The 27,401-nt window shown below is 41.7% G+C and overlaps 1 protein-coding gene across 1 annotated transcript in view; it reads left to right on the forward strand.

Moving 5' to 3' along the window:
• The window catches only part of LOC139266620 (triadin-like), a 563,562-nt gene that overhangs the window by 308,949 nt on the left and 227,212 nt on the right, over positions 1–27,401 (forward strand). Inside the window, exons 23-27 of the mRNA XM_070884212.1 lie at positions 834–860; positions 3,611–3,655; positions 17,317–17,355; positions 18,681–18,707; positions 20,502–20,552. Of these exons, the coding sequence (XP_070740313.1) occupies positions 834–860; positions 3,611–3,655; positions 17,317–17,355; positions 18,681–18,707; positions 20,502–20,552 (189 nt within the window). The remainder of the gene's footprint in view (positions 1–833; positions 861–3,610; positions 3,656–17,316; positions 17,356–18,680; positions 18,708–20,501; positions 20,553–27,401) is intronic.

Raw genomic sequence — 27,401 nt, forward strand, 5'->3', positions numbered from 1 at the left:
GATGTCCATGGGGGTTGATGGAAGTCGTAGATAGGTAGAGTTGTTTGTAATCAGCAAATATATGGAAGATGACTCTATATTTACAGATGTCATCACTAAATGAAGAAGAGGGTGGGTTCAAGAATGAATAATTTGAGAACACAGAGATGGCAATGCAGGAGCTGCAGGAGAAGCCATTGCTGCAGATAAACTAGCTGCTTTGGGCCAGGTAGGATTCGAACAACGCGAGGGAGGTGGACTTCAGGGGAGAGGCATTGGATGAGGACATCATGATCAACCGTATTGAATACCATAGAGGGTTCGGAGTAACAAACAGGGACAATACTTCATAGTCAGAATTGCAGTAATATCATTGGTGACTTTGGGCAGGGAGAAAATAGACAAACTATTTGAACAGGGATTTGCAGGTGAGGTAAGCATGCAGCGGAGATGTGATGATGCATTCAAGGATCTTAGACAAGAAAGAGAGGTTAGAGATGAAACAATAATTGGAGAGACAGAGGGAATTGCTAGCCCATGTCACTGTGTAACTTTATGAGACTCTTCCTCAGTGCTATGTGATTTGATCCATTTAATGTATGATTCACCAACTGATTCTCTATATGATTGCTATATATAAAAAGTCCAGGCATGAGAAAAAGGTCATCAAGCCCAGTAAGCCCATTCTTGTGGGTAATTGTTTCTCAAGTAAAAGGAATCTCAAGATCTTGGTTGCAATATGTCTTCCAGCCATCAGATAGCCTGGTCTGGTTATTGTTCGAAATGGTTTCAGTAACGAGATCGTTGTTTTCTGAAGGAAACATTCCTTACTCTGTGATCATTTCATTTTTCAGCCAAACGTGAAAAAATTGAAAAAGCAAGTAAGTGTTGTATGAAACTTTTGTTTGGCTCTCTTTCTTGACAAAATAAAAGCAGCACCATGTACTTGTATTAATGTGTGCTTTTCGTTTTTTCTCCAGAAATGAGCTGTTTTTTGGAAACTACCTGTTTGGCCTATATTTAATTTAGCTTTGCTAAGATGGCGAATGATAATCTGGCACTTCATACTTGCATGCATTACAGCATTTATATATTTTAACGAATAGAGCTTATGTGGGAAAGATTAGTTGACTTCTCTGGTAATTTAACAAAAGCTTGGCTAACATTCCGATCGTTAATAAGAATTAAAACTTACTATTTAAAACAATGTTATACAAAATGTTTATCTCTGTGCAATATTATTGTCAAGGCAGTGATCCAAACCTGATCTTCTTATTACAGGTATTTACAGTGCATTGATAGATCCCAATTTAAGTATTGGTGTATAATGTAAATGAGATTTCTAGATTCTTCATGCTCACTCCCTGAATTCATACATTTTAAATTATTTTTGTAAACTATACCATGAGCACTTTTATATGAAGGGATAGTGTGTAATCTCTCATTCTACTCTTTCCACTCAATCAAAGTTTAGCAAATTTGTTTTTACTGTTGGTTAAAATGTAATATTTATTTCCATTTTCTGATCATTTTCATAAGTTGTTCCTATTAAATTAAATGAAAAAAATCTTTAATCTTAACTTTTTCTGACTTACCTTTTAGTTTTGAAAGTTAAAATCAATTTTTAAAAACTCTTTACATTTTCACTCTGACTTCAACTGTGCAACTCAAAGTTAAAAGGCTAATTCAGAAATAACGGCTGGAGATTTGTGTATTGAGTCTGTGAGCTTTACTCTAGCCATTGATATTATGATTTTTAAAATTTTGATAGGTGCACAATTTGATATTTGCGACGGGGGGGGGGGGGGGGGGTGCGGGAAAATGCGTAGAAATTGGTCATCATTGCGCTTGTTATCTTGATGGAAAATTAGGGTAAAAATAATCAATCTTGCAAGGGCACCTGTAAAACATCGAACTCGCCTCAGGCTGTTTTCAGGTGCACGGGGCAGTCACCTAAAATAGATCCCTTGCATATGCTAATAAGGGGTCTAACGCATGTTTTAGGTCCCCTCTAATAAATTGGGCTGCACTCTCAGGTTTTCTGGATGTGGATGTGGCTTAGCAAGCATCCACTACCTGAAAAGCAGGTAATTTTTATTTAAGGTTGTTGTAGAACCAAGAGGAATATGAGTGCACTTTCTGACACCACAGCACTCTGAGGGCTACTGCTGACCTGAAGTTTTCCCCCCTCCAATTGTTCACTCCTCACCCACCCCCGGAACCTGGCCTGAAGAGAACCCATGGAAGCTAGGTGGAAGGAGTTGTGGGCTGCAACTTCTGATTGGAGACTCTGTCAAGGGGCAGCCAGCTATCTTCTCTTAACACAACTAAGGTTTTTTTTGCAATTGTTTGGTGCAGCTTAGAGGGTGGAGGACGTTTGCCTGTTACTTCTGACAGCAGCCACAAAGGCAAACTTACACTGGTTATTCATACTGCTATGGGCCTTTATTTCCTACAGCAGCACACACCATCCCAGCCCTATTCAGGTATGGGATAGTCCAACCTGGTGGTTGTCCAACACTTACCTGGTAAACCATATGGCTTCAGTAGAGGTCAAGTTGGACACACAAGTAAACGTACTGCCCCTCTTATCTTGAGGGAGGTAGACAAGCAGCCCAACTAGTTTAAGTAACAACCAACAACAATTGCTGGAACTTTTTGTCCATGGTTTAATCATAACTTGAAAAGTCATGAAACATAGAAAATAGGTGCAGGAGTAGGCCATTTTACCCTTCGAGCCTGCACCGCCATTCAATAAGATCATGGCTGATCATTCCCTCAGTACCCCTTTCCTGATTTCTCTCCATACCTCTTGATCCCCTTAGCCGTAAGGGCCATATCTAACTCCCTCTTGAATATATCCAATGAACTGGCATCAACAACTCTCTGCGGCAGGGAATTCCACAGTTTAACAACTCTCTGAGTGAAGAAGTTTCTCCTCATCTCAGTCCTAAATGGCATACCCCTTATCCTAAGACTATGTCCCCTGGTTCTGGACTTCCCCAACATCGGGAACATTCTTCCCGCATCTAACCTGTCCAGTCCCGTCAGAATCTTATACGTTTCAATGAGATGCCCTCTCATCCTTCTAAACTCCAGTGAATAAAGGCCCAATTGATCCAGTCTCTCCTCATATGACAGTCTAACCATCCCTGGAATCAGTCTGGTGAACCTTCGCTGCACTCCCTCAATAGCAAGAACGTCCTTCCTCAGATTAGGGGACCAAAATTGTACACAATATTCCAGGTGGGGCCTCACCAAGGCCCTGAACCATCTTTCATCAAAAAGATCCAGTTTCAAAGCAGCTAAATAGCTCGGAAACCTCGGCATATAGATTTTTTTTTTAGCAACTCTGGCTGTTTTTTTTACCTGCATATTTTCCATTAAAGACTCTGCTAAATTTTCTTTTAAGATGTTCTATTTTTGATTAATTGAAAATATAATCAACAGATGTGATCTTTCAGGAAGTATGGTATGTTAATGTTTTAAGGTATTTAATTGCATCCCAGTATGAATAGCTGCTTGCTGCATTCTGTGTTTTCTATTTATTCAGTGGATAAATGTGGGTTGATCACTAATAATGGTAGAAGGCAGGGTAATATATTTAACAGTTCCTTTTTCACTTTTGCAGAACCAGTAAAACAAAAAGCTACAGCTCCTGTTACAACAAAGACAGGTAATTAATGGCATTTCTTAGCAATCATTTCCCAAAGGAAATGACCTTAGCCCAAGTCCTCACTTATTTCTGATCTGTCTGCATGCTGACATGATTAAAGGTTTCTTCACATTGAATGCCAGTTGGAGGCAATAACCTCCACTTATTTTACCAGTAATATTATCAATATATTATTTAAAGTCTTTGTCATCATTTTGAATAATATTTTTTATGCCAATATATATAATTGAAATTGCTGATGTAAATATTTATAAAGGGCATTTCCAATGTACACACCTGCCTGTCATGGTAGAGTTGCAGACCTCACACCATTGGTGATGCTGTGCACCTCCACAATCCCATCTCCCAGTTTCACTGCGATTTGGCCTCCTCAGCTTTGACAGATATTGTAGTTAACATGAATTGAACCATTTCCAGTAGATATTGTGGCTTTTAGCTGATCAGAGTAGTTGGGGTGGTGTGGAAGAGCATTCCCAGGGTAATACTGGTTGATGACTTCCAGCTGCTTCCCAGTTACCTCTCATCTGCTGGACGACATTAATGATAGTCGCTTGGGTCTCTTGGTGTTTCACAGTGTCACCGCTTGCTCTCCTGTGGCCATCGCTACTGCTGAGGCTCACTCCTTGCAGCTTCCTGATTATTACCACTCCCCATTCCTCTGGCTATTCCTACCCCTGAGGCCTGCTCTGTTTTCCCTCTTGCCTGTCACAGGCCATACTTTAAAAGCCTATTTCTGAACCTAACCAAAAACTTACTTTTAAACTGGGGTGGGGCTTTTTTAAAGGGCTTGTTCACAACTTTGGGGAAGGTCCAGTTTTTAAAACTTATTTTCAAAAAAATAGAAAAATGGGTATCGGTTTTTGAAATGTAGAGAAGGCATTTCCGTAAAGGGCTTCTGCATGACATTAGGGATGCTCCTGTTATTTAAGCTGGAAAGGCTTTCTCAACTCCCGACAGCTAAGCATTTCATTCTGCAATTCTGCAAAGACATTTTTCCTAATCTTTCTTGGTGACAATTTTTGCATTTATGACTCCTCATCACTGATTCCTCAACCAGAGGAACATGACTTTCTCTATTGACTCTATCAAAACCTTTCACCATTTTTCAAAACCTCTATTAAATCTCACTTTAGCCCTCTCTGTTTCTGAGGAAATAGTCCCAGTATCTCGTCTCTCCACATAACTATATGCAAGATAGAAATTCAGATCCCCAGAGACAAGAAAATGCCCCGGATTTTGCTCCAATAATAATGGCGAGGCTGTCAGTGTTATTACATGATAAATCTGAAGGCAACTTCTGGCATCCACACATGTGCAGTCTACTCGGAAATCCAGAAGTTGCTGTCAGAGATACCCTGCTCCTCCCCAGGGTGCACTGTTGCAGTCCTCGCCGATAGACAGGCATTGAAATTAGTGCAATGCCGTGAACTTGGGGTACGTGCCCACTGGTTCTGCTCTAAAAATGGCTGAAAAAATTAGGGCTGGTGCATTCAGGAGTAGGTGAGTCTTTAATGGTATGATAAGTAATAATTGCTGCTGAACAACTTCTCTGGCCCTGAAAAATTAATTTTAAAAGTGTGGAGCCTCATGCTCTCAGAAGAAAATTAATGTTGGAGATTTAAAAACATTACAATAATGTTTCTTTAGTTTTTCTGGACTCAACTTTCCTCCTCATTTTCGGCAGTTTTCTCGGCGGTACAACTCTTTTTTGGCGGAAAACCACTCGGCAAAAATGTCCTCTTCATTTTTTAAAGAGTTTTGCCGACATTTGCAAAATGCCGCTGGGGAGCAGACCACCCACATGCATCTGTGTACACCGCCGAGAAAACCACCACCGTCCAATTTTTGTCTCAACGGTGACCCATACGTAAGATCGAAAAAAATGCCCACGGAAACAGAGCGGTAGGTAAGTACCCTGCAAAGAAAGGTAAGTTAAAGGTTTTTATATAATTATTTTAAAATTCCTTCATGACGATTAAGTTAAAAAGGGTTTTGAGAATGTTTCCCAAGTTTTTATTTTTTGTTTCATTGAAAACATATTTTTTGAGTCCCCCCCCCCACCTCCTTCCCACCCCTACGCCCAACTCGCAGCCTTGGTCTAAATTTTGAGTACTTACCATTCATTCTGGTAAGAACCACCCATTTTGCCAAGTTTCCCGTTTAACCGCCGAGAATCTACGTGTAAGATCCACTTTCTCGCCCGATGGTATTTTTCCCTTTTTTATGGAGTTTTTCACCAGCATTATTTGAAGAATCTTAGTGGTCTTTTTGGGCGGTAATCCAGCGGTGGGGGGCTTTAAGGAAAATCTAGACATCTGTCTGTCTCTTTTATCTCTCCCTTAATCCATCTATATTTCCCAATCTTTATTTTGCTTTCTGTACATCATTTAATTCTAATTTATATTTCTTGCTTTATACTTTCTGGTATGGACTCTGTGTGTCTTAGTAAGAATTCTTCAATCTGATTGGTTGAAGAGCATTGCTGTTATTTTCCTGCTCACAGACACCATAAAATCCCTGTAGAGGGTGCCACGCTGAAACAGACAACAGATTAGATGAAATCTCTGTTGACAAGCCTGCAAAAACTTTGTGGCCAACTGTCAGCGAAGTGAACAGTGAGCACTGTTCCTTCGCCGCTGAGAGCAAAATCTGGGCCATACAGACGCACAAAGGGAAAGAGAATTGAGACACACTGGGGCAGGCATTTTAACCATACATTGGCTGGGATGTCCAAAGCCAACAAACTAGTGAAGTGCACCAGCAGGCCCAGGAATGACTGCAGACAGAGGTGGGCAGTGCCAGGGAGGATGAGGCAGAGGGGAGGATGGAAGGCTGCTGCTTCTCTTTAGATGGCTATAATTCCCTGCTTATTCTTGTAATTCAGCTCCCCCTGTAGATGGGCTCCTGTCTCACACTGCCAGATGCTGCTGTTACTTTCTTTCATTAGTTCTACCTGTTTGAAATCTACGGGCTTCACACTTTGGGGTTTTTCTCAGCACTGCTACTAGTGTATTTAGTATAATAATAGTCAAACAGGTAAATCCAAGAAGCAGCAGCACCATGGTACAGGAATGTAAATTTAACTATTTCAATTGGAAATTTGCAAAAAATTAAAATTTGCGACAAACTGCATGGTTCTGCATGAGGTTAAGCCTGTTAGAATCTACTGTGTTATTATTCATATAGTTAATGCTGTGCAGATACCGACAATCTATTTGTACTGCAGAACTCTTTCCACTGGAAGTATTTCTGTAAGACAACCTCATTTCCTTGCTACTGAATGCTGCAAATGCAACTTTAAAGGCAGCTGCGTGCCGACAAATCTTGCACACTTGTGATTTTACCAGTCTGGCTGAGACCTCCTTTGATGTCAGGGGAAGGTTAGGGAATGGATATTCTTACTTGTAAATTTATAAGTTATTCCACAAGATATTGAGGTTCAAAGGCACTTACTGGTTTTTATAGGAATAAAGCATACAATGATAACCATTATAACCAACAATTACACATATAGCAGGAAAGGGGTACTGAAGTGAATGATCAGCCATGATCTTATTGAATGGTGGTGCAGGCTCGAAGGGCCGAATGGCCTACTCCTGCACCTATTTTCTTTAAACATGGCCTGAACACATAGAGTTTTGAGTTCAATCTCTCTCTGTTTCTTTCCACTCTCTCTCTTTCTCTCTCTCTGTCTCGTTTCATTCTGTCTCCTCTCTTTCTCTCGTAACCACTCCCCTAAACCTCTTTCACAAGTCTGCCTCGGTTGCAAATGAGACTGAAATGTCTGTATAGTTTCATGTTCTTGGCCTGCTGCTCTTTATTTCCCTGCTGCCGGTGGTGGTGCTCCCTCCCAGGTCGGGTCGGGATGACGCACTTACTCCTTGGCCTGCTGCTCTTTATTTCCCCGCTGCCGGTGGTGATGCGCCCTCCCAGGTTGAGTACTGAGGACAGTTACGGCCAGTGTGCCTGCTTTGAGGAGGAGGGCAGGGAAATTGCTGCAGTGCAATGTGGCTGACAGTGCAAGCTGAAGAATAAAACAAAATTACCGAAAAGTTTAAATTTTTGAAATTGCTGCTTCGTAGTCAAAGTGGTCCTTCAACTTTTAAAACCTCAAATGTTCAATGCATTTTTAAGTAGTTTTTATATAAAATATAGGTTTTGTTCCCTCCCAAAGCTTTAACTTGTAGTTCCTTTTCCCAAGATGGCGCCGATTTCGATCGGACTCGACTAGGTAAGGCAAGCTTTTGCAAAGTGGTATTTAGCATTGTCCTTAAAAATATCCTTATTGGAGAAACTCGCAAAAACAGCATTATCGTTGGGTTTGACCCTGAGTGACGTCACAAAAACAATTCTCAAAAAAATCGGCCCTTATTTTTTAAGGACGGTGTTACTCCACTGGCGAAACTAGCAAAATCACCTTAAATTTATTTAGCTCCAAAAAAAACCTTTTAGTTCCAAAAACTGGAGCTATCGATCCTCACACTGGTGAATTTCTAACCCACGATAAAATGAGTACTGGAGAATTTACTGTGTCACAGGTTTCGAGCTCAAGGTGATCGAATTCTGAACTATGTATTCCATCAGCTCTCTTCTTATTCCTTAGATATCCACATGTTTGAAAGTATTACCTTGTCCTGTTTTTCAGTTAATGAATTTCAGGTTTAGCAAGAAGGCCTCACATACACCTTATCAAGGCTTTATTGTGACTGAGTTGTCAATCAAATCTTTCAACTGGATGAGTTATCACTTGCCTTGTGTAGATGTGTCCTTGGAGGAGCTAATCCCTCGGAGGACAGCTGCTAAGACAGAGAAAGCTTGTAGCTGAATGCTTATCTGCTAAAGTCTCTGTCTGGCAAACAAAACTGACTTTTCCAGCCTTCTAACAGAAACTCGCCTAGCAGGCAAAAGATACACGTTAGGAAGTAACTATTTCCTGACAGCCTGTACCGACAGGCAGTGGTAAAAGAGCATCAATGGCCCATGGGGGCAATCTGAGAGCTCAGCCCATCCAAACCCAACCTCAAATGCTGGTGGCAGCAGTTGTTTATAGTTGCAGGCACTGACACTCGGGGTCAGAGATAGCCAGAAAAATCCCCTCCCAAGGGGAGTGTTGTGCCTCCAATAGCAGCCCAGTTTCGTTAGTGACAGGATTGCCTTGGACAACACTCCTGCCGTTAAAGCAGCCCTGTATGGTAAATGGCAGATGGGTTTTGGTATAGCAATGTAGGATCAGTGTGTGCATTTGTAAGTATGCAATCATGTAAACACAGCATCGTTCGCATAACCATATACTTTTTAGACAACCCTGATTCTGAACATGTTGCTACCTAACTCCCTGCATAAGATCAAATGGGTTGTAAGACCTATTTTATCTAAACCTATTATTTCCATTTTACATATACAATTACCTCTCAGCAGGACAGTCCCACGTCAGAAGTGTGATTTTTGGGGGGCATACTATGGACCCGAAATTCAGTACTGCTGGAAAGCTGGTGCTCCCTTCACCTTTTTGGGGCCATTAGCGCCGAAAATTTTTTGTGGTTGGGCCACCCCATATTCAGCTCCAAAAGTGAAAAAATGGGTTCAAGCACGAAAGAACCCTTCCAAAGTGGATTTTCAGCGGTGTGGCTGTCTTAATTTGAGCTTTATCACCACTGAGAAATTCAGCATGCAGGTAAGAGTTTCTAAGACCAGGGTTTGCAGCGAGGCCCTGAGGGGGCAAAGAGTTTGGAAGGAGGTTGGAATGAGTTTGGAAGGATGGCTGGTGTAAGAGGTACAAGGAGAGCCAAAAGGTTCACTGATATGGAGCTGGAGACACTGCTGGACGGTGTGGAGGACAGAAGAAGAATGCTGTTTCCTGACGTGGGGAGACCTGGCAGACCACCAATACATAATGCATGGAGGGAGATTGCAGGGGAGGTATCAGGCACCTCCATATATGTGAGGACGCATCCTCCCAGGAGGGTGCTGGCCAGTCTGCACTCGGCCCTTTCGGGGTAGTGAGGAAATGTCACCACAATACTAGAACACTGCACTCCAATCCTGGACCTGGGGTTTTCCCCGAGTGGGTAGCAAGATGTTAGAAATCAGGGGTATCTAAAATGAATGCGAACGATGCTGTGTTTACATGATTGTATCAGAACTTGAGACAAAAAGTCTCTTCAGACTAGTATTTGAATAACTAGATAGATAATATCTTTAATTTGACCAACTAAGATTCAATGTCTACATTTCTATTACTAATAATCATGTTATAATGCCAATGTAGGAATTGGAGTTAGCTTAACACAACTGCTTCTGAAGATAATTAAAAGTTAATTCGTATAAAAAACATAGAATAGAAGAAATTTAGGTGAGTTAGGTATCCATCTCAGGATGGGGCAGTCTGTTAGATTAAAGGGAGATAGTTTGGATAATGATTGGATGAGCGAGCCAACTCTGGCTTGGGCCCCCTGATTAAGAGGATACTGGTTGCACCTGGGATAAGAGAGATAAGATGAATTCCAATGGAATGAACCTTCAGAATGTATAAACATAGAAACATAGAAAATAGGTGCAGGAGTCGGCCATTCGGCCCTTCGAGCCTGCACCGCCATTCAATAAGATCATGCTGATCATTCATCTCAGTACCCCTTTCCTGCTTTCTCCCCTAACTCCTTGATCCCTTTAGCTGTAAGGGCCATATCTAACTCCCTCTTGAATATATCCAATGAACTGGCATCAACAACTCTCTGCAGTAGGGAATTCCACAGGTTAACAACTCTTTGAGTGAAGAAGTTTCTCCTTATCTCAGTCCTAAATGGCTTACCCCTTATCCTTAGACTGTGTCCCTTGGTTCTGGACTTCTCCAACATCGGGAACATTCTTCCTGCATCTAACCTGTCCAATCCCGTCAGAATTTTCTGTTTCTATGAGATCCCCTCTCATCCTTCTAAACTCCAGTGAATACAAGCCCAGTCGATCCAGTCTCTCCTCATATGTCAGTCCTGCCATTCCGGGAATCAGTCTGGTGAACCTTTGCTGCACTCCCTTAATAGAATCAACGTCCTTCCTCAGATTAGGAGACCAAAACTGAACCCAATATTCCAGGTGAGGCCTCACCAAAGCCCTGTACAGCTGCAGTAAGACCTCCCTGCTCCTACACTCAAATCTCCTAGCTACGAAGGCCAACATATCATTTGCCTTCTTCACCGCCTGCTGTACCTGCATGCCAACTTTCAATGACTGATGTACCATGACACCCAGGTCTTGTTGCACCTCCCCTTTTCCTAATCTGTCGCCATTCAGATAATATTCTGCCTTTGTGTTTTTGCCCCCAAAGTGGATAACCTCACATTTATCCACATTATACTGCATCTGCCATGCATTTGCCCACTCACCTAACCTGTCCAAGTCCCCCTGCAGCCTCTTAGCGTCCTCCTCACAGCTCACACTGCCACCCAACTTAGTGTCATCTGCAAACTTGGAGATATTACACTCAATTCCTTCATCTAAATCATTAATGTATATTGTAAATAGCTGGGGTCCCAGCACTGAGCCCTGCGGCACCCTACTAGTCACTGTCTGCCATTCTGAAAAGGACCCATTTATCCCAACTCTCTGCTTGACAGTCATTTTCCCACATTCCATAGACTCTGGATCAGTTCCTATCGAGTGGAGGGTAGCCAATGTAACCCCACTTTTTAAAAAAGGAGGGAGAGAGAAAACAGGGAATTATAGACCGGTCAGCATGACATCGGTAGTGGGTAAAATGATGGAATCAATTATTAAAGATAATAGTAGAACATTTGGAAAGAGGTGAAATGATAGGTCCAAGTTAGCATGGATTTGTGAAAGGGAAATCATGCTTGACAAATCTTCTGGAATGTTTTGAGGATGTTTCCAGTAAAGTGGACAAGGGAGAACCAGTTGATGTGGTATATTTGGACTTTCAGAAGGCTTTCGACAAGGTCCCACACAAGAGATTAATTTGCAAAGTTAAAGCACGTGGGATTTGGGGTCGTGTGTTGACATGGATTGAGAACTGGTTGTCAGACAGGAAGCAAAGAGTAGGAGTCAATGGGTACTTTTCAGAATGGCAGGCAGTGACTAGTGGGGTACCGCAAGGTTCTGTACTGGGGCCCCAGCTGTTTACATTGTACATTAATGATTTAGACGAGGGGATTAAATGTAGTATCTCCAAATTTGCGGATGACACTAAGTTGGGTGGCAGTGTGAGCTGCGAGGAGGATGCTATGAGGCTGCAGAGTGACTTGGATAGGTTAGGTGAGTGGGCAAATGCATGACATATGAAGTATAATGTGGATAAATGTGAGGTTATCCACTTTGGTGGTAAAAACAGAAAGACAGACTATTATCTGAATGGTGATAAATTAGGACAGGGGCAGGGAGGTGTTGCTACGGTTGTACAGGGCCTTGGTGAGGCCACACCTGGAGTATTGTGTACAGTTTTGGTCTCCTAACTTGAGGAAGGACAATCTTGCTATTGAGGGAGTGCAGCGAAGGTTCACCAGACTGATTCCCGGGATGGCGGGACTGACATATCAAGAAAGACTGGATCAACTGGGCTTGTATTCACTGGAGTTCAGAAGAATGAGAGGGGATCTCATAGAAACGTTTAAAATTCTGACGGGTTTAGACAGGTTAGATGCAGGAAGAATGTTCCCAATGTTGGGGAAGTCCAGAACCAGGGGTCATAGTCTAAGGATAAGGGGTAAGCCATTTAGGACCGAGATGAGGAGAAACTTCTTCACCCAGAGAGTGGTGAACCTGTGGAATTCTCTACCACAAAAAGTTGTTGAGGCCAATTCACTAAATCTATTCAAAAAGGAGTTAGTTGTAGTCCTTACTACTAGGGGGATCAAGGGGTATGGGGAGAAAGCAGGAATGGGGTACTGAAGTTGCATGTTCAGCCATGAACTCATTGAATGGCGGTGCAGGCTCGAAGGGCCGAATGTTCTACTCCTGCACCTATTTTCTATGTTTCTATCTACTATGTTTCTTCCTGTCTGCCAGCCAGTTCTCTATCCACATCAGTACATTACCCCCAATACCATGTGCTTTAATTTTGCACACCAATCTCTGTGGGACCTTGTCAAAAGCCTTTTGAAAGTCCAAATACACGACATCCACTGGTTCTCCCTTGTCCACTCTACTAGTTACATCCTCAAAAAATTCCAGAAGATTTGTCAAGCATGATTGCCCTTTCATAAATCTATGCTGACTTGGACCGATCCTGTCACTGCTTTCCAAATGTGCTGCTATTTCATCTTTAATAATTGATTCCAACATTTTTCCCACTACTGATGTCAAGCTAACTGGTCTATAATTAACCGTTTTCTCTCTCTTTCCTTTTTTAAAAAGTGGTGTTACATTAGCTACCCTCCAGTCCACAGGAACTGATCCAGAGTCGACAGACTGTTGGAAAATGACCACGAATGCATCCACTATTTCTAGGGCACTTCCTTAAGTACTCTGGGATTCAGACTATCAGGCCCCGGGGATTTATCAGCCTTCAATGCCATCAATATCCCGAACACAATTTCCCACCTAATAAGGATTTCCTTCAGTTCCTCCTTCTCACTCGACCCTCGGTCTCCTAGTATTTCCAGAAGGTTATTTGTGTCTTCCTCAGTGAAGACAGAACCAAAGTATTTGTTCAACTGGTCTGCCATTTCTTTGTTCCCCATTATAAATTCATCTGAACCTGACTGCAAGGGACCTACGTTTATCTTCACTAAACAAGAAAGAAAAATTGGCAAAGAACGTGTGACCCCTTTAGGGGAGGGCTTTCATCCAAGAATTGAGATACAGAACTTGACATGCCATTATGTACCGAGTTGTTAGGGGAACATCTATAGGTTAAAAGGTCTTGTTAATATTCCATCCGAGGCCCATCCCTAAAAGAAGAATAAAAGAAAGTCCTTGAGAGCTTTTTAGCACAGACAGTGGAGTGGTGAGCCATACAAGAGTGAGGCTGGTGTAACGTTCTTCTGAGAGTGGACATATGCTGACCTAAGTTAACACTCTTGGAGGTTCTAGATGAGAGAAAGAGAGGCCATAAGCCAGAGAACTGTTCGCACCACCAGCCGTCTATCTGATCGGGATCGGTACTAGCTGCTTGTCACGATCGTATGCTTTTGCTGTATAACTCGTGTGTTATATTCCATCGTAAACTCCGATTAAACACAATGTACCCACCAGATTTGTTTGCAGTCGATCCTGATTATTTGAAAGACCAGAGATGAGCTACAAATTGGCTAATCTCCACAAAATGTTACTGTTTATGCCAAATTTACTGCCACCCATTTTTGCAATTTTTCATTCTTGTCAGTGACTGCTGCATTAATAACCTAGTTGAGATCATAAACTCACAGCGTAACATTGTAATGCCCATATTTCTATACAAAATCAATACTTCCTATAATTCTTAGATGATAATTCAGAGTCTGAAGAGAAAGCTTTGTAAGCACAGGCATTGACAAACTGCGATAGAGACATACAGACCCAGACTTTAAGGAGGCTGATCACTTATGGAGGAGATAATTTCTCCCTAGTGCAGCAGCACCAGAATTGGTGCGTGTTGGGTACTGCACGCACACTGTGGACAAGTCTCTAACCTTATACCATAATGCAATGTCAGCTCATTTAAATATTTAATTGCCCAGCTTTTTAAAGATGGGACTGATTATAACATCCAATCTGATGTGTACTCTATCAATACCGCTTTTCATAGTATGCGTATTGTTAGAAAGGTATTGTTCAAAAGAGTATCATCCTTTCATTAATGTATAAAGTAACAAGTTACCTTACTGGAGTTGCAATATCTCCACAAATCATCGCAGCACTGAGCACATGATGCTCTTTTCTGGTGCTCCAGCTATGTTATGGGACTTCGATATAAAATTGAGGGACTTAATAAGCCTTGTCGATTCTGTGTGCACAGGTTCTAATCATAGGGGTGCGTGCAATAAAGGTGCAGCAGTTATAATGGGTGACTTTAATATGCACATAGATTGGGCTAACCAAACTGGAAGCAATACGGTGGAGGAGGATTTTCTGGAGTGCATAAGGGATGGTTTTTTAGACCAATATGTCGAGGAACCAACTAGGGGGGAGGCCATCTTAGACTGGGTGTTATGTAATGAGAAAGGATTAATTAGCAATCTCGTTGTGCGAGGCCCCTTGGGGAAGAGTGACCATAATATGGTGGAATTCTGCATTAGGATGGAGAATGAAACAGTTAATTCAGAGACCATGGTCCAGAACTTAAAGAAGGCTAACTTTGAAGGTATGAGGCGTGAATTGGCTGAGATGGATTGGCGAATGATACTTAAGGGGTTGACTGTGGATGGGCAATGGCAGACATTTAGAGACCGCATGGATGAACTACAACAATTGTACATTCCTGTCTGGCATAGAAATAAAAAAGGGAAGGTGGCTCAACCGTGGCTATCAAGGGAAATCAGGGATAGTATTAAAGCCAAGGAAGTGGCATACAAATTGGCCAGAAATAGCAGCGAACCTGGGGACTGGGAGAAATTTAGAACTCAGCAGAGGAGGACAAAGGGTTTGATTAGGGCAGGGAAAATGGAGTATGAGAAGAAGCTTGCAGGGAACATTAAGACGGATTGCAAAAGTTTCTATAGATATGTAAAGAGAAAAAGGTTAGTAAAGACAAACGTAGGTCCCCTGCAGTCAGAATCAGGGGAAGTCATAACGGGGAACAAAGAAATGGCGGACCAATTGAACAAGTACTTTGGTTCGGTATTCACGAAGGAGGACACGAACAACCTTCCGGTTATAAAAGGGGTCGGGGGGTCTAGTAAGGAGGAGGAACTGAGGGAAATCCTTATTAGCCGGGAAATTGTGTTGGGGAAATTGATGGGATTGAAGGCCGATAAATCCCCAGGGCCTGATGGACTGCATCCCAGAGTACTTAAGGAGGTGGCCTTGGAAATAGTGGATGCGTTGACAGTCATTTTCCAACATTCCATTGACTCTGGATCAGTTCCTATGGAGTGGAGGGTAGCCAATGTAACCCCACTTTTTAAAAAAGGAGGGAGAGAGAAAACAGGGAATTATAGACCGGTCAGCCTGACATCGGTAGTGGGTAAAATGATGGAATCAATTATTAAGGATGTCATAGCAGTGCATTTGGAAAGAGGTGACATGATAGGTCCAAGTCAGCATGGATTTGTGAAAGGGAAATCATGCTTGACAAATCTTCTGGAATTTTTTGAGGATGTTTCCAGTAGAGTGGATAAGGGAGAACCAGTTGATGTGGTATATTTGGACTTTCAGAAGGCGTTCGACAAGGTCCCACACAAGAGATTGATGTGCAAAGTTAGAGCACATGGGATTGGGGGTAGTGTACTGACATGGATTGAGAACTGGTTGTCAGACAGGAAGCAAAGAGTAGGAGTAAATGGGTACTTTTCAGAATGGCAGGCAGTGACTAGTGGGGTACCGCAGGGTTCTGTGCTGGGGCCCCAGCTGTTTACACTGTACATTAATGATTTAGATGAGGGGATTGAGTGTAGTATCTCCAAGTTTGCGGATGACACTAAGTTGGGTGGCAGTGTGAGCTGCGAGGAGGATGCTGTGAGGCTGCAGAGCGACTTGGATAGGTTAGGTGAATGGGCAAATGCATGGCAGATGAAGTATAATGTGGATAAATGTGAGGTTATCCACTTTGGTGGTAAAAACAGAGAGACAGACTATTATCTGAATGGTGACAGATTAGGAAAAGGGGAGGTGCAAAGAGACCTGGGTGTCATGGTACATCAGTCATTGAAGGTTGGCATGCAGGTGCAGCAGGCGGTTAAGAAAGCAAATGGCATGTTGGCCTTCATAGCAAGGGGATTTGAGTACAGGGGCAGGGAGGTGTTGCTACAGTTGTACAGGGCATTGGTGAGGCCACACCTGGAGTATTGTGTACAGTTTTGGTCTCCTAACCTGAGGAAGGACATTCTTGCTATTGAGGGAGTGCAGCGAAGGTTCACCAGACTGATTCCCGGGATGGCGGGACTGACCTATCAAGAAAGACTGGATCAACTGGGCTTGTATTCACTGGAGTTCAGAAGAATGAGAGGGGACCTCATAGAAACATATAAAATTCTGACGGGGTTAGACAGGTTAGATGCAGGAAGAATGTTCCCAATGTTGGGGAAGTCCAGAACCAGAGGTCACAGTCTAAGGATAAGGGGTAAGCCATTTAGGACCGAGATGCGGAGGAACTTCTTCACCCAGAGAGTGGTGAACCTGTGGAATTCTCTACCACAGAAAGTTGTTGAGGCCAATTCACTAAATATATTCAAAAAGGAGTTAGATGAGGTCCTTACTGCTAGGGGGATCAAGGGGTATGGCGAGAAAGCAGGAATGGGGTACTGAAGTTGAATGTTCAGCCATGAACTCATTGAATGGCGGTGCAGGCTAGAAGGGCCGAATGGCCTACTCCTGCACCTATTTTCTATGTTTCTATGTTTCTATACAAATTACCGTGCGCACTGCAGATGGGGAAAAGAGTAGGCTTCAGGTCTCTGCACCCAAAAATATAGGGCTCATGTACCCAAGCCCTATGGTGTATACAGTGCTTGATACATTGAAGTAGGAATATCATGTATAAATGAGTAATACCAAACATTTCTTGTTGTTTATAGTGTCAAAGAAAGAAAAACCAAAGCCTACAAAAGAGAAAGGTAGCTAAAGCTTAGTTTGAAGCTGTCCTTAATCAATGTGAAGGCAAGTTTGCCCGCACATATGTTTCTACAAACATGATATATCAAAAACTAGATGGAATATATTTCAAATGTAATATCAAAACAAAACTTTATTGTAAGTACATGGACTCACTTTGTAGAAAAAAATAATGAAATGCAGTTCATTGTAATTGCAGTGCTTTGTACAATTTCCATTTTAAAGAAAGGAAGAACTTATACTTATATAGTGCATTTCATGTCCTTAGGATGTTTCAAAGCATTATAATCAAGTTAATTCACTGTAGTTATGTAGGCTTATGTGGCAGCCAATTTGCACACGGCAAAGTTGCACAAGCAACAAATGAATGAATGAGCACAAAATCTATTTTGGGGTGGTGCTGGTTTTAGGGACGGATACCCTCTGTTACAGAAATGATTGAACTTCCAAAGTAATCCGTTGACTGTAAAGGCCTTTGAGATCACCTGAGGACATAATAAGTTGCTATGGAAAAAGTGTTTTCTTTTAGTTAAAGAGGAAATAATGCTCATTGAGTTTACAACTGATAAATACTCCGACCTGAAAATTTTTAATGAAAGTACCTGGTGTTCCCGGAGGCGCCTGTGATTGCGGAGGGAGGCCTTCTCTTCCTGTGCTTCGGAGGGTGCCCCCGTCCTCGAGATTCGCACGAAGAGGTGGAGTCACGTGTGACTAGACAACCAATCAGGTACAGTATTCTCATTGATCGCAATGAGAACTCCGTATCTCCAAGTTCTTATTGCTATCAATGAGAAAAAAACTCCAAAACACATTAAACACAACATTAAAAAATAAAAAAAACACCTCACATAATTAAAATTGAAGTTAATTAAATGTTTCAGAAAAAAAACTATTTTTTGGATTTTTTTTTAACTGTTTTAATAGGGTTTAAAATAAACTTACCTTAGTGAACAGGGTTTTTAATATAAAAATGTGTATTAAAAGTTTATTTTTATATGTTTTAAAACTCTTACACTGGTGAAAGCTTTACCATGCGCAAGAGTTTTAAGGACATTCGCTGGGCAAGACTTGCGCAAATAGCCCAATCTTGCCAGCGCAAATGTCCTGGTTGCGGGGATGCGTTCGATCTGTCAAGCCAAAACTTGCGCATTGCATGCTGAAAACCGGCTTTTGTGGGGCCTCGCTGGGGCCATACGTATTCCGTACAGACCTGGCAAGTCCGTAATTTTTGCCCCAATGAATCCCAATTTATTGAAATATTTGTCGCGAATAAAGGAGAGAAAACAAAGATTTCACTGTATCTAACACAGATTTTTAATTTTTTCAGTTGAACCATCCAAAGGCAAAGAAAGAAGTAAGTGGTTCTTTGCTGACTATCATAATGATTAAGAAATTGTAAATAAATGAGGACCCTTCATCCAGTTTCAAGTCTGTCTTATTTAGCTACAATTAGCTGTTATATCCTTGGGGCCAACAGTATCTTGTGGCATATGTCAGACACAGGAGGCCTGTAGAAGCAGGATTTCTGGCAAGTTGCAAGGACACCAATTCACAGCTCAAATTCACTTGCATTCAGTTCATGCAGAGAGCTAGAATGGGCTGAAATTCTTCCACCCACAACATGGCCCCTGATGTCAGGGGGGTGGTGGGGTGGGGGGGAGAAGAACAGAGAATTCCCAGCCCTGGCCTATCAGCCAGCAATGTGGTCAATAATAATAACAACATGCATTTGTATAGCATTTTAATGTAGTAAAATGTCCCAAGGTGCATCACAGGAGCGTTATCAAAATAATTTGACACCAAACCATTAGGACAGGTGACCAAATGCTTGGTCAAAGAGGTGAGTTTTAAGCAGTGCCTGAAAGAAAGAGAGAGAGGTGGAGAGGCAAAGAGGTTTGGAGAGGGAACTTGAGAGCTTCAGATCTAGATGGCTAAAGGCAAGGCCGCAAGTGAATGCTGGAATAAATCTGGCGTGCAGGGCCTTTGAGTGACTGAAATGGAGCCTGAACTGGACGCCGCCCAACCCACCATCAGAAATCTGGCAGCTTAAGTAATATCAGCCCCCTTAGCAGCTTTCATGTAAACTGGTATTATTATAGTGGTTTATCTTGGCATAGACTATGAAAAATCATAAAAATCTACAAATGTAAGTTCCATAATTCGGTACTGCATTGGAGCCGGGAGTAGAGTTCCTTTACATTCCGGCACCAAATTCAGGTCAGTTATTTTTAAAGAACTTACTATTTTGATGACGGCACCATGTAGCCAGTTTTCCTGAATGCAGCTAGCTCCACGCAGTCTGTGTTCAGGGCAGCCCAATTTTTCAAAGAGGGCTTCAAAGAGGCATCAGGGCCCCTATTTACATATGCAAAGGGGCTAACGTCTGTTTCAGGCACGGGCCCTGGACGCTTCCTTTTCTGCCATTACCAATATGGCGAGTGGTGTAATTCCAGTGCATTGAGGCCGTGTGCCATAATGAATGCATAGGTGTGATCTTGCACTTGAAAAACGTGTATGACGCCATCAAATTTCACCTCGGCCTCACAACTAGTGGGTGTTCCTTTGTTTACTTGAATCCATCATTAATATTTTTTCTGTACTCAACTATATCATGAAATATTAGTGTTTGTAATAATGTGTTATTTGGAATGAAAAGGGAAGGCAGCTTCTGGCACTATGTACATGTAGTTAAATAAACCTTACAGAACTCCTTTAGGACCTCGCTCTCGCTCTCCTTTAAGATGATTCTTAAAACCTACCTCTTTGACCAAGCTTTTGTTTACCTGTCCTGATATCTCTAGTGCCTAGGTGTCAAATTTTGTTTGCTAATCGCTCCGGTGAAGCTCCTTGGGACACTTAACTACGTTAAAGGTGCTATCTATATAAATTCAAATTGTTGTTATATATGGCCAGAGCACGTAGGGGTAACTTTGTGTGAAAGATATGTGTTTCTGTGGATTCTTATTGCACAAATTAGTCAATACATTTATTTATCTAAATATATGTTATAAAGTTTTCTCAAGCCTAAGCTCCTGGTAAAAGTCATTGGTGTCAAAGTAAAAGGATTATTAATATTTCTCAGATAAATAAGTCTTATATACATTAGTGCAACATTTTGAATAACTATAACATTCATTTTATTTGGTAGAGATTGAAAAGGAAAAACAGAGAAAGCCTACAATCAAGCCAAAGGAAAAAGGTAATAATGTTTGTTGTGTAGCTGTGGAAATGCATTTCTAAACTTCAAACATATGAAAATACAAAGTTGACAGCCAGGAAAAGACCAGCTAGTACATCAAGACTGCCACACCATGATAGCCGGAGCATCAGAACCAAACACTTCTTCTCTCCCACCACACCAGCTGGCAATGTATTCCAGGGCCCCTCGCTCGCTGGGAAAATAAAAGCTGTTGAACATCCAGTTTATTCCTACTCTTACATAGTTTAAGCTCGTGTCCCTTGGTCCTCCTCAATATGTCAAACTGAAATAGTCCATCAATAGGGATGCTATACAGCCCTTTAATTATTTTATTGACCTAAATCAGGTCCCCTCTAAGTCTATGCTGTAAATAGACCAAGGTTTTTGAGTCTATCTGAGTAACTGAGTTTCTTTAAGTTAGGAATCATTCTTGTAGTTCACCTCTGGACCTTTCCCAAAGCCACAATATCACCCACCATGTGCGGGGTCCAAGACTGGGCACAGTACTCCAGATGTAGCCTGACCAGCGATCTGTATATTATCAAAAGGTCTCCTTTGATTTATGCTGAAGGGTTCTATTAATACAACCCAATGCTCTGTTAGCTCTGTTGGTCATGAACCTTCAATGATCTGTACACAATAAGACCAAGACCTTTTTCTGTCTGAACCTCTTTCAGTATTGTTCCCTGCAAACGAATCATGTATTCTGTGTTGGCCCTACCAATATGCATTTATCAAAATTAAACACCATTTGCTATTGTGTGGTCTACTCCCCTAGCATGTCTAAACCTTTTTGGATGTGATTCCACTCCTCTACTATCTTAACCATTGCACAGATGTTGGTGTACTCTGCAAATTTACTAACACCACTGCCTAGGTCATTAATAAAGTCTGTGAAGAGTAGCAGATGCAGGACCGATTCCTGGGGGACACTGCGAGTATCATGTCTCCAGGCTGACTCAAATCCATTAACTACAGTTGTCTAGCTGCGGAACTGGAAATAATTCCTAATCCAACAACAATAACATGTATATAGCTCCTTTAACATAGTAAAATGCCTCAAAGCACTTTACAGGAGCGTTATCAAACAAAATTTGACATTGAGTCACAAGGAGATATTCGGACAGATAACCAAAAACTTGGACAAAGATGTAGGTTTTAAGGAGCTTCTTCAAGGAGCAGAGAGGTTTAGGGAGGGAATTCGAGAGTTTAGGGCCAAGGCAGCTAAAGCCATAGCTGCCAATGGTGGAGCAATTAAAATCGGGGGTACACAAGAGGCCAGAATTGGAGGAGCGCAAAGATCTCAAAGATTTGGAAGAGGCTACAGAGATCGGGAGGGACGAGTCCATGGAGGAATTTAAAAACAAGGATGAGAATTTTAAAATTGAGATGAAGCCGGACCGCGAGCCAGTGTAGGTCAGTGAGCACAGGGGTGATGGGTGAACAGGACTTGGTGCGATTAGGATATGGGCAACAGGGTTTTGCATGAGCTCAAGTTTATGTCGGGTGGAAGATTGGAGGCCAGCCAGGAGTGCATTGGAATAGTCAAGTGTAGAAGTGACAAAAGCACGGATCAAGGTTTCAGCAGCAGATTAGCTGAGGCAGAGGTGGAGTTGGAAGATGTTATGGAGGTGGGCGAAGGCGGTCTTGCTGATGGCACGGATATGTAGTCCGACGTTCATCTCGGTATCAAATATGACACCAAGGTTGCGAACAGTCTGGGTTAACCTCAGACAGTTGCCAGGGAGAGGGATGGAGTTGGTGGATAGGGAAAGGAATTTGTGGATGGGACCGAAGACAATGGCAATGACATAGCTCAACATTTCAAATTCCTACTGATACCACAAGATTCTATTTTATGAAGCAACCTAGTGTGACATTCCTTATTAAAGGCTTTCTAAAAGTCCAGGTAGATAATGTCTACTGGTTGTTCCTCATCTACTAACCTAGTGACTTTTTAAAAAAACTATCAGATTTGTTAGGCATGACCTATTTTTTCAGAAGCTGTGTGATGTGCATTTCTAATGGCCACTTCGTTTTCCCAATGATCATAAATTGCAACTCTTCTGATTCCTTTTAGCATCTTCCCAATAATGGCTAATAGGCCTGTAGTTCTCTGGCTTTGATTTGGCCCTTTAAAAAAAAATATATAGGAACTACATGAGCTAGCTTCAGTCTAAAGGACTATCCCTGATTCTAGTGAATTATTGAAGGTATGGGCAAGGGCTCACAGAGCACCTTGTCATCTCTTTCATCACCATTAGATGGATATTATCTGGACCTGGAGCCCTATCAATTTTGATCTTTCCTAATCTAACCAAGATGACAGTACTAATTATTTTAATATTAATAATGCTATTCGATACAGAACCCTCCACCCCTGCATCTGTAACTTAAGCATCATCTACGCATGCATAGACAGATGAAAATAGTCATTTAGCAGATCTTCCATAACCTGAGAATTAGTTTGAATCTGCCCTACAAGTAACCTTTAGTGGCTCAAACAGTCCTTAATGGTCTTCTGACTTCTGACATAGCTGGAAAAGCTTTTGCTATTACTGCCACAATTACACACCATCTTCTTTTCCAGAGATCTCTTAGCTACTCTTATGGCTGTTTTTGTCTCCCTCAATTGCATGCAATACTTTCCCCTGCTCTCGTGTGAATTAAATGTCTTAAGTGTGTAAAATGCTATCTGTTTCAATCAAATTTGCCTCTGCATCTTCCTTCGCAACCATATATTTTTTTTATTTGTCCTTCTTTTAACCATTGGGCCATAAATGGTTTGACTCTGTTTGAGAATGGTTTTAAATAGAACCCATTGGTCCTCAGAACTTGATTTCCTATCTGGAAGTGTTGCCCAGTCAACTTTTGCCAGATCTTCAACCATTTATGTAAAGTTTCTTAAAATCTGGGACCAGCATTAGATTGACTGCAGCTGTAGATTGACCAATAAGATTAAACTTAGTTAAACTATGATCAGAGCTGGCCAGGTGTTCCCCACATGCAGGTTTGATAAAACACTAGGGTCTTTGCTAAAAGCTAGATCTACTAAGATTTGTTTATCCCTAGTTGCAGCAATTGAATGACCAGTTAATCTGGGTTTTGTTGGCGTTGGTTGAGGGAAGAATGTTGGTCAGGAGGCCATGACAACTCTCTGCTCTTATTCAAAAAGTGTCCTAGAATCTGATCTTGCAGATGGGGCCTTGGTTTAATATCCTAGCTAAAGAATAGTACCTATGACAATGTAGTATTCCTCAACAATGCACTTGAGTATTATGTCTTCAATGTAACTGAATCATCATCATAGGCAGTCCCTCGAATCGAGGATGACTTGCTTCCACATCAAGAAGTTCACAGATGTTTCAATGAAGGACCTAAAATTCCAGGTCCCGAACTAAATCTTGAAGGGTGGAAGATGCCTGTGCATGGATTGCACACCAGCTACCACACGGGCTTGACAGAGCTAGGTCTTGGTTAACCAAGACGACTGCAGACAAGCTCTGCTGCATGGATCTAGTGCGCACACATATCACAGTGTGGGCTGGCCTGTGCTGTCCCTGGGCCCACGCCTTTCCTGGGCTCTGAACTCTCGCCTCTCCTGGGCCCCGATCACGTCCCTCTACATTCTCTCGCCGCTCCTTCGCCCCGACCTCGCCGCTCCTGATGTACCTGCCCACGCTCCAATCACTGACCTGGACATTTGGTGACGTCCCTTTTCACTGCCATTGCTCTCCTGCTCCAGCACATGCTGCTCCCGGGAGTGGTATGCCTCCACACTGCTCCTTCCACTCCCCGGCCTGCTCCGATGGTGCTCGCAGGTGTAACTGAATATGGGGTGGGTGTATAACAAGTGACCCACGTGATACCGCCCGGTTTGTGACAAGATCCAAGGTGAATTTCTACCCCATAGAATGATAATAAATAACATATTAAAGCTAGAGAGCAATCTTTGAGCTCATTGGTAATGAAATGCTATGGCATAATTTTATGATGGTACCTGAAAAAAAAGACTTGCATTTATATAGTGCCTTTCATGACTATGGTCCCAACACGTTTTCCAGCTAATGAAGTACTTTTTAAAATGTAGGAAAAGCGATAGCCATTTTGTGCACAGCAAGCTCCCACAAACAGCAATGTGATAATGACCAGATAATTTGTCTAATGATGTTGATTGAAGGATAAATATTGGCCAGGACACCGGGGATAACTCCCCTGCTCTTTTTTGATATAGTACCATGGATCTTTTAAGTCCACCTGAGAGAGCAGATGGGGCCTCGGTTTAACATCTCATCTGAAAGACACTTATATTCGAACCTTATGGGCTTCATCCACATGCTTGACAATTGTGAGATGTTACAACCATGTAGCAGAGTAAAGCAAGGATACTCTCAACTTGGATAAGTCTTTCCCAGCACCATCTAATGCTTTTATAAATTAAATTAAAGCATAAAGAGGTGCCGTGAAATCCTGAAATCACACCACGGTTGAGTGCACACATTCAAGGTACCTTCATTCACTGAAAATGCTTTGTGAGGACTGGAGCACCGGATGCTGTTTGGTTGGACATGCTGGAATGATTTATAATGTCATAAATAATTAAGTTATCACTTTTTTTTCTGGCACTCTTAACATACCATTGATCCTCACAAGCCATTTTATCCTTCTGTTATGCCTCTGAATTACCAGTCCACTAACATAATCACTACACTACTGTTCCTTTTCAGCATAGGAAAGGGAGAAAGAAGCAAAGGTAACTGAACTGATGATCTGTATCATGGTGACAAAGAAATCTATGAACTCCTCACATTTAGGAATTTGGAACAGGAGTAGACTATTCAGCCCCTCAAAACTGTTCCGCCAATCAATAAGATCATGGCTGATCTCCATCTTAATCCCATCTATCTGCCTTGGCTCTGTATCCCTTAATACCAATGACTAGCAAAAATCTATTGATCTCAGATTTAAAATTATCAGTTGAGCTAGCATCTACTGCTTGTTTGTGGGTGAGAATTCCACACTTCTACCACCCTTTTATGACGATGTTTCTTAACTTCTCTCCTGAATGGTCTGGCTCAGATTTTAAGATTATGTTCGCTTGTCCTAGACTCGCCCAACAGCGGAAAAAGTTTCTCTCTATCTACCCTATTAATTCCTTTCAAAAATCCCAATAACCTTCATCAAATCACCCCTTAACAGAAGGGTTGAGTAATCAGAGGACCCAGAGTGGCAAAAGAACCAGAGGTGACATGAGGACACATTTTTTTTACGCAGCAAGTTGTTACGATCTGGAATGCACTGTCTGAAAGGGTGGTGGAAGCAGATTCAATAGTAATATTGAAAAAAGAATTGAATAAATACTTGAAGAGCTACGGGGAAAAGAGTGAACGTAGGATTAGTTGGATGGTTGTGCCAAGGAGCCAGCACAAGCAAGATAGGCTGAATGGCCTCTTTCTGTGCTGTATCATTCTATGATTCTATCCTTCCATATTTCAGGGAATATTTGTTAGAGGTGAGAGGGAAGCAGGTAGGGGAGAGGGGTTTAAAGAGGGGGTTGGTAGAAAAGAAAAGGAACCTGGGCTGATGATCCGAGAGTAGTTGACAGTTTTAGCAAAAGAGAGTCAGGTCTGGTAAAGATAGAAGTGGTTGAGCTAGATCTAGCAAAGGATGGCTAAGCCAGTTGTACACCCGGTATTCTCAAGTAAATGAGATGAATGCAGAATTGGGGTTGAAAGATGATAGGATGGGGTGGATGATGAGAGATACAAGAAGTGGTCAGATATGCCCTTATTATTAGTGACATTGTTTTATGACACTTGCAAACAATAAACTATGGCACACATCATGCCACTAAAGTCCACAAGGTAAGCATTAACCATCTTAGAATGAAGGTGGATGTGAAAACCAAAAAGTGATTTGGTGCATTTGTATAAAAATTAAACTTGCAATTGTTATGTTTTCTGACCAAATTTCAACATTACACTGCATGTTTGCGGCCATAACAGCCTGTATGAAGACAAGAGCTTTACAATGGATTTTAAGATGTATTTCCAGAAACATCCCGACTGAAATTGATAACAGAGGGACAAATATATTTCTCTGCTAAACTATCAAGTTTAAGGTACCTCAAGTTCTTAAAAAAAACATTACATAAATGCAGGAAGGAAACAACTAATGATGCTGAAAGTAATTTGCAAGATATTGACATCATGTCACTTGTGGTTAACCCCAAAATGTTAAATCTCTTGGAGCATGCCCATATGATGCTCTGCCTCATTAAACTTGTAATGTTACCCAGGGATGATTGACGTGATATACCGCTGAAAATGACAGGGCCTCCATTCGGAAGATCCTCTTTATGTCAGTATTCCCAAATTTGCAGACAACTTATTTCCATATTCAAGCAGTTCAGTGAATAGGTTGTTCAGTCTGTCTCTTTGATGCATTATTGATTTTGTTAGGTCTTGATTTATGGCTTAATCAAGGGAACTTGTTAGTGGACTGAGTCTGTATAGAATCATACTTTCATATAATCACCTTGCATCACAGAGTGGTTAGAGGTTCTTGTAAGTTATTAGGACAATCAAGTTGGGAATTACCTTGTATTTCATTCTTGGCAACTTGCATGCCCTCCTTGTGGTTGTCTAATGAATACACATTCATTCCAATTTATACACATTACTTCTAAAGGAAGTCATTGTTGATGAACCTCAAATCATTTGATCTCAAACAGAACAAAATCAGAAACTAATGGTAGATTCAGTAACTTTATTAAAGATTTAAAGATTACCAATATGAGTTATTGACCTAGATTATATCTTATATAATATTAATGTTTAAATAAAAGTA

The sequence above is a fragment of the Pristiophorus japonicus genome, chromosome 7 (genome assembly GCF_044704955.1).
Source record: "Pristiophorus japonicus isolate sPriJap1 chromosome 7, sPriJap1.hap1, whole genome shotgun sequence".
NCBI lineage: Eukaryota > Metazoa > Chordata > Chondrichthyes > Pristiophoridae > Pristiophorus > Pristiophorus japonicus.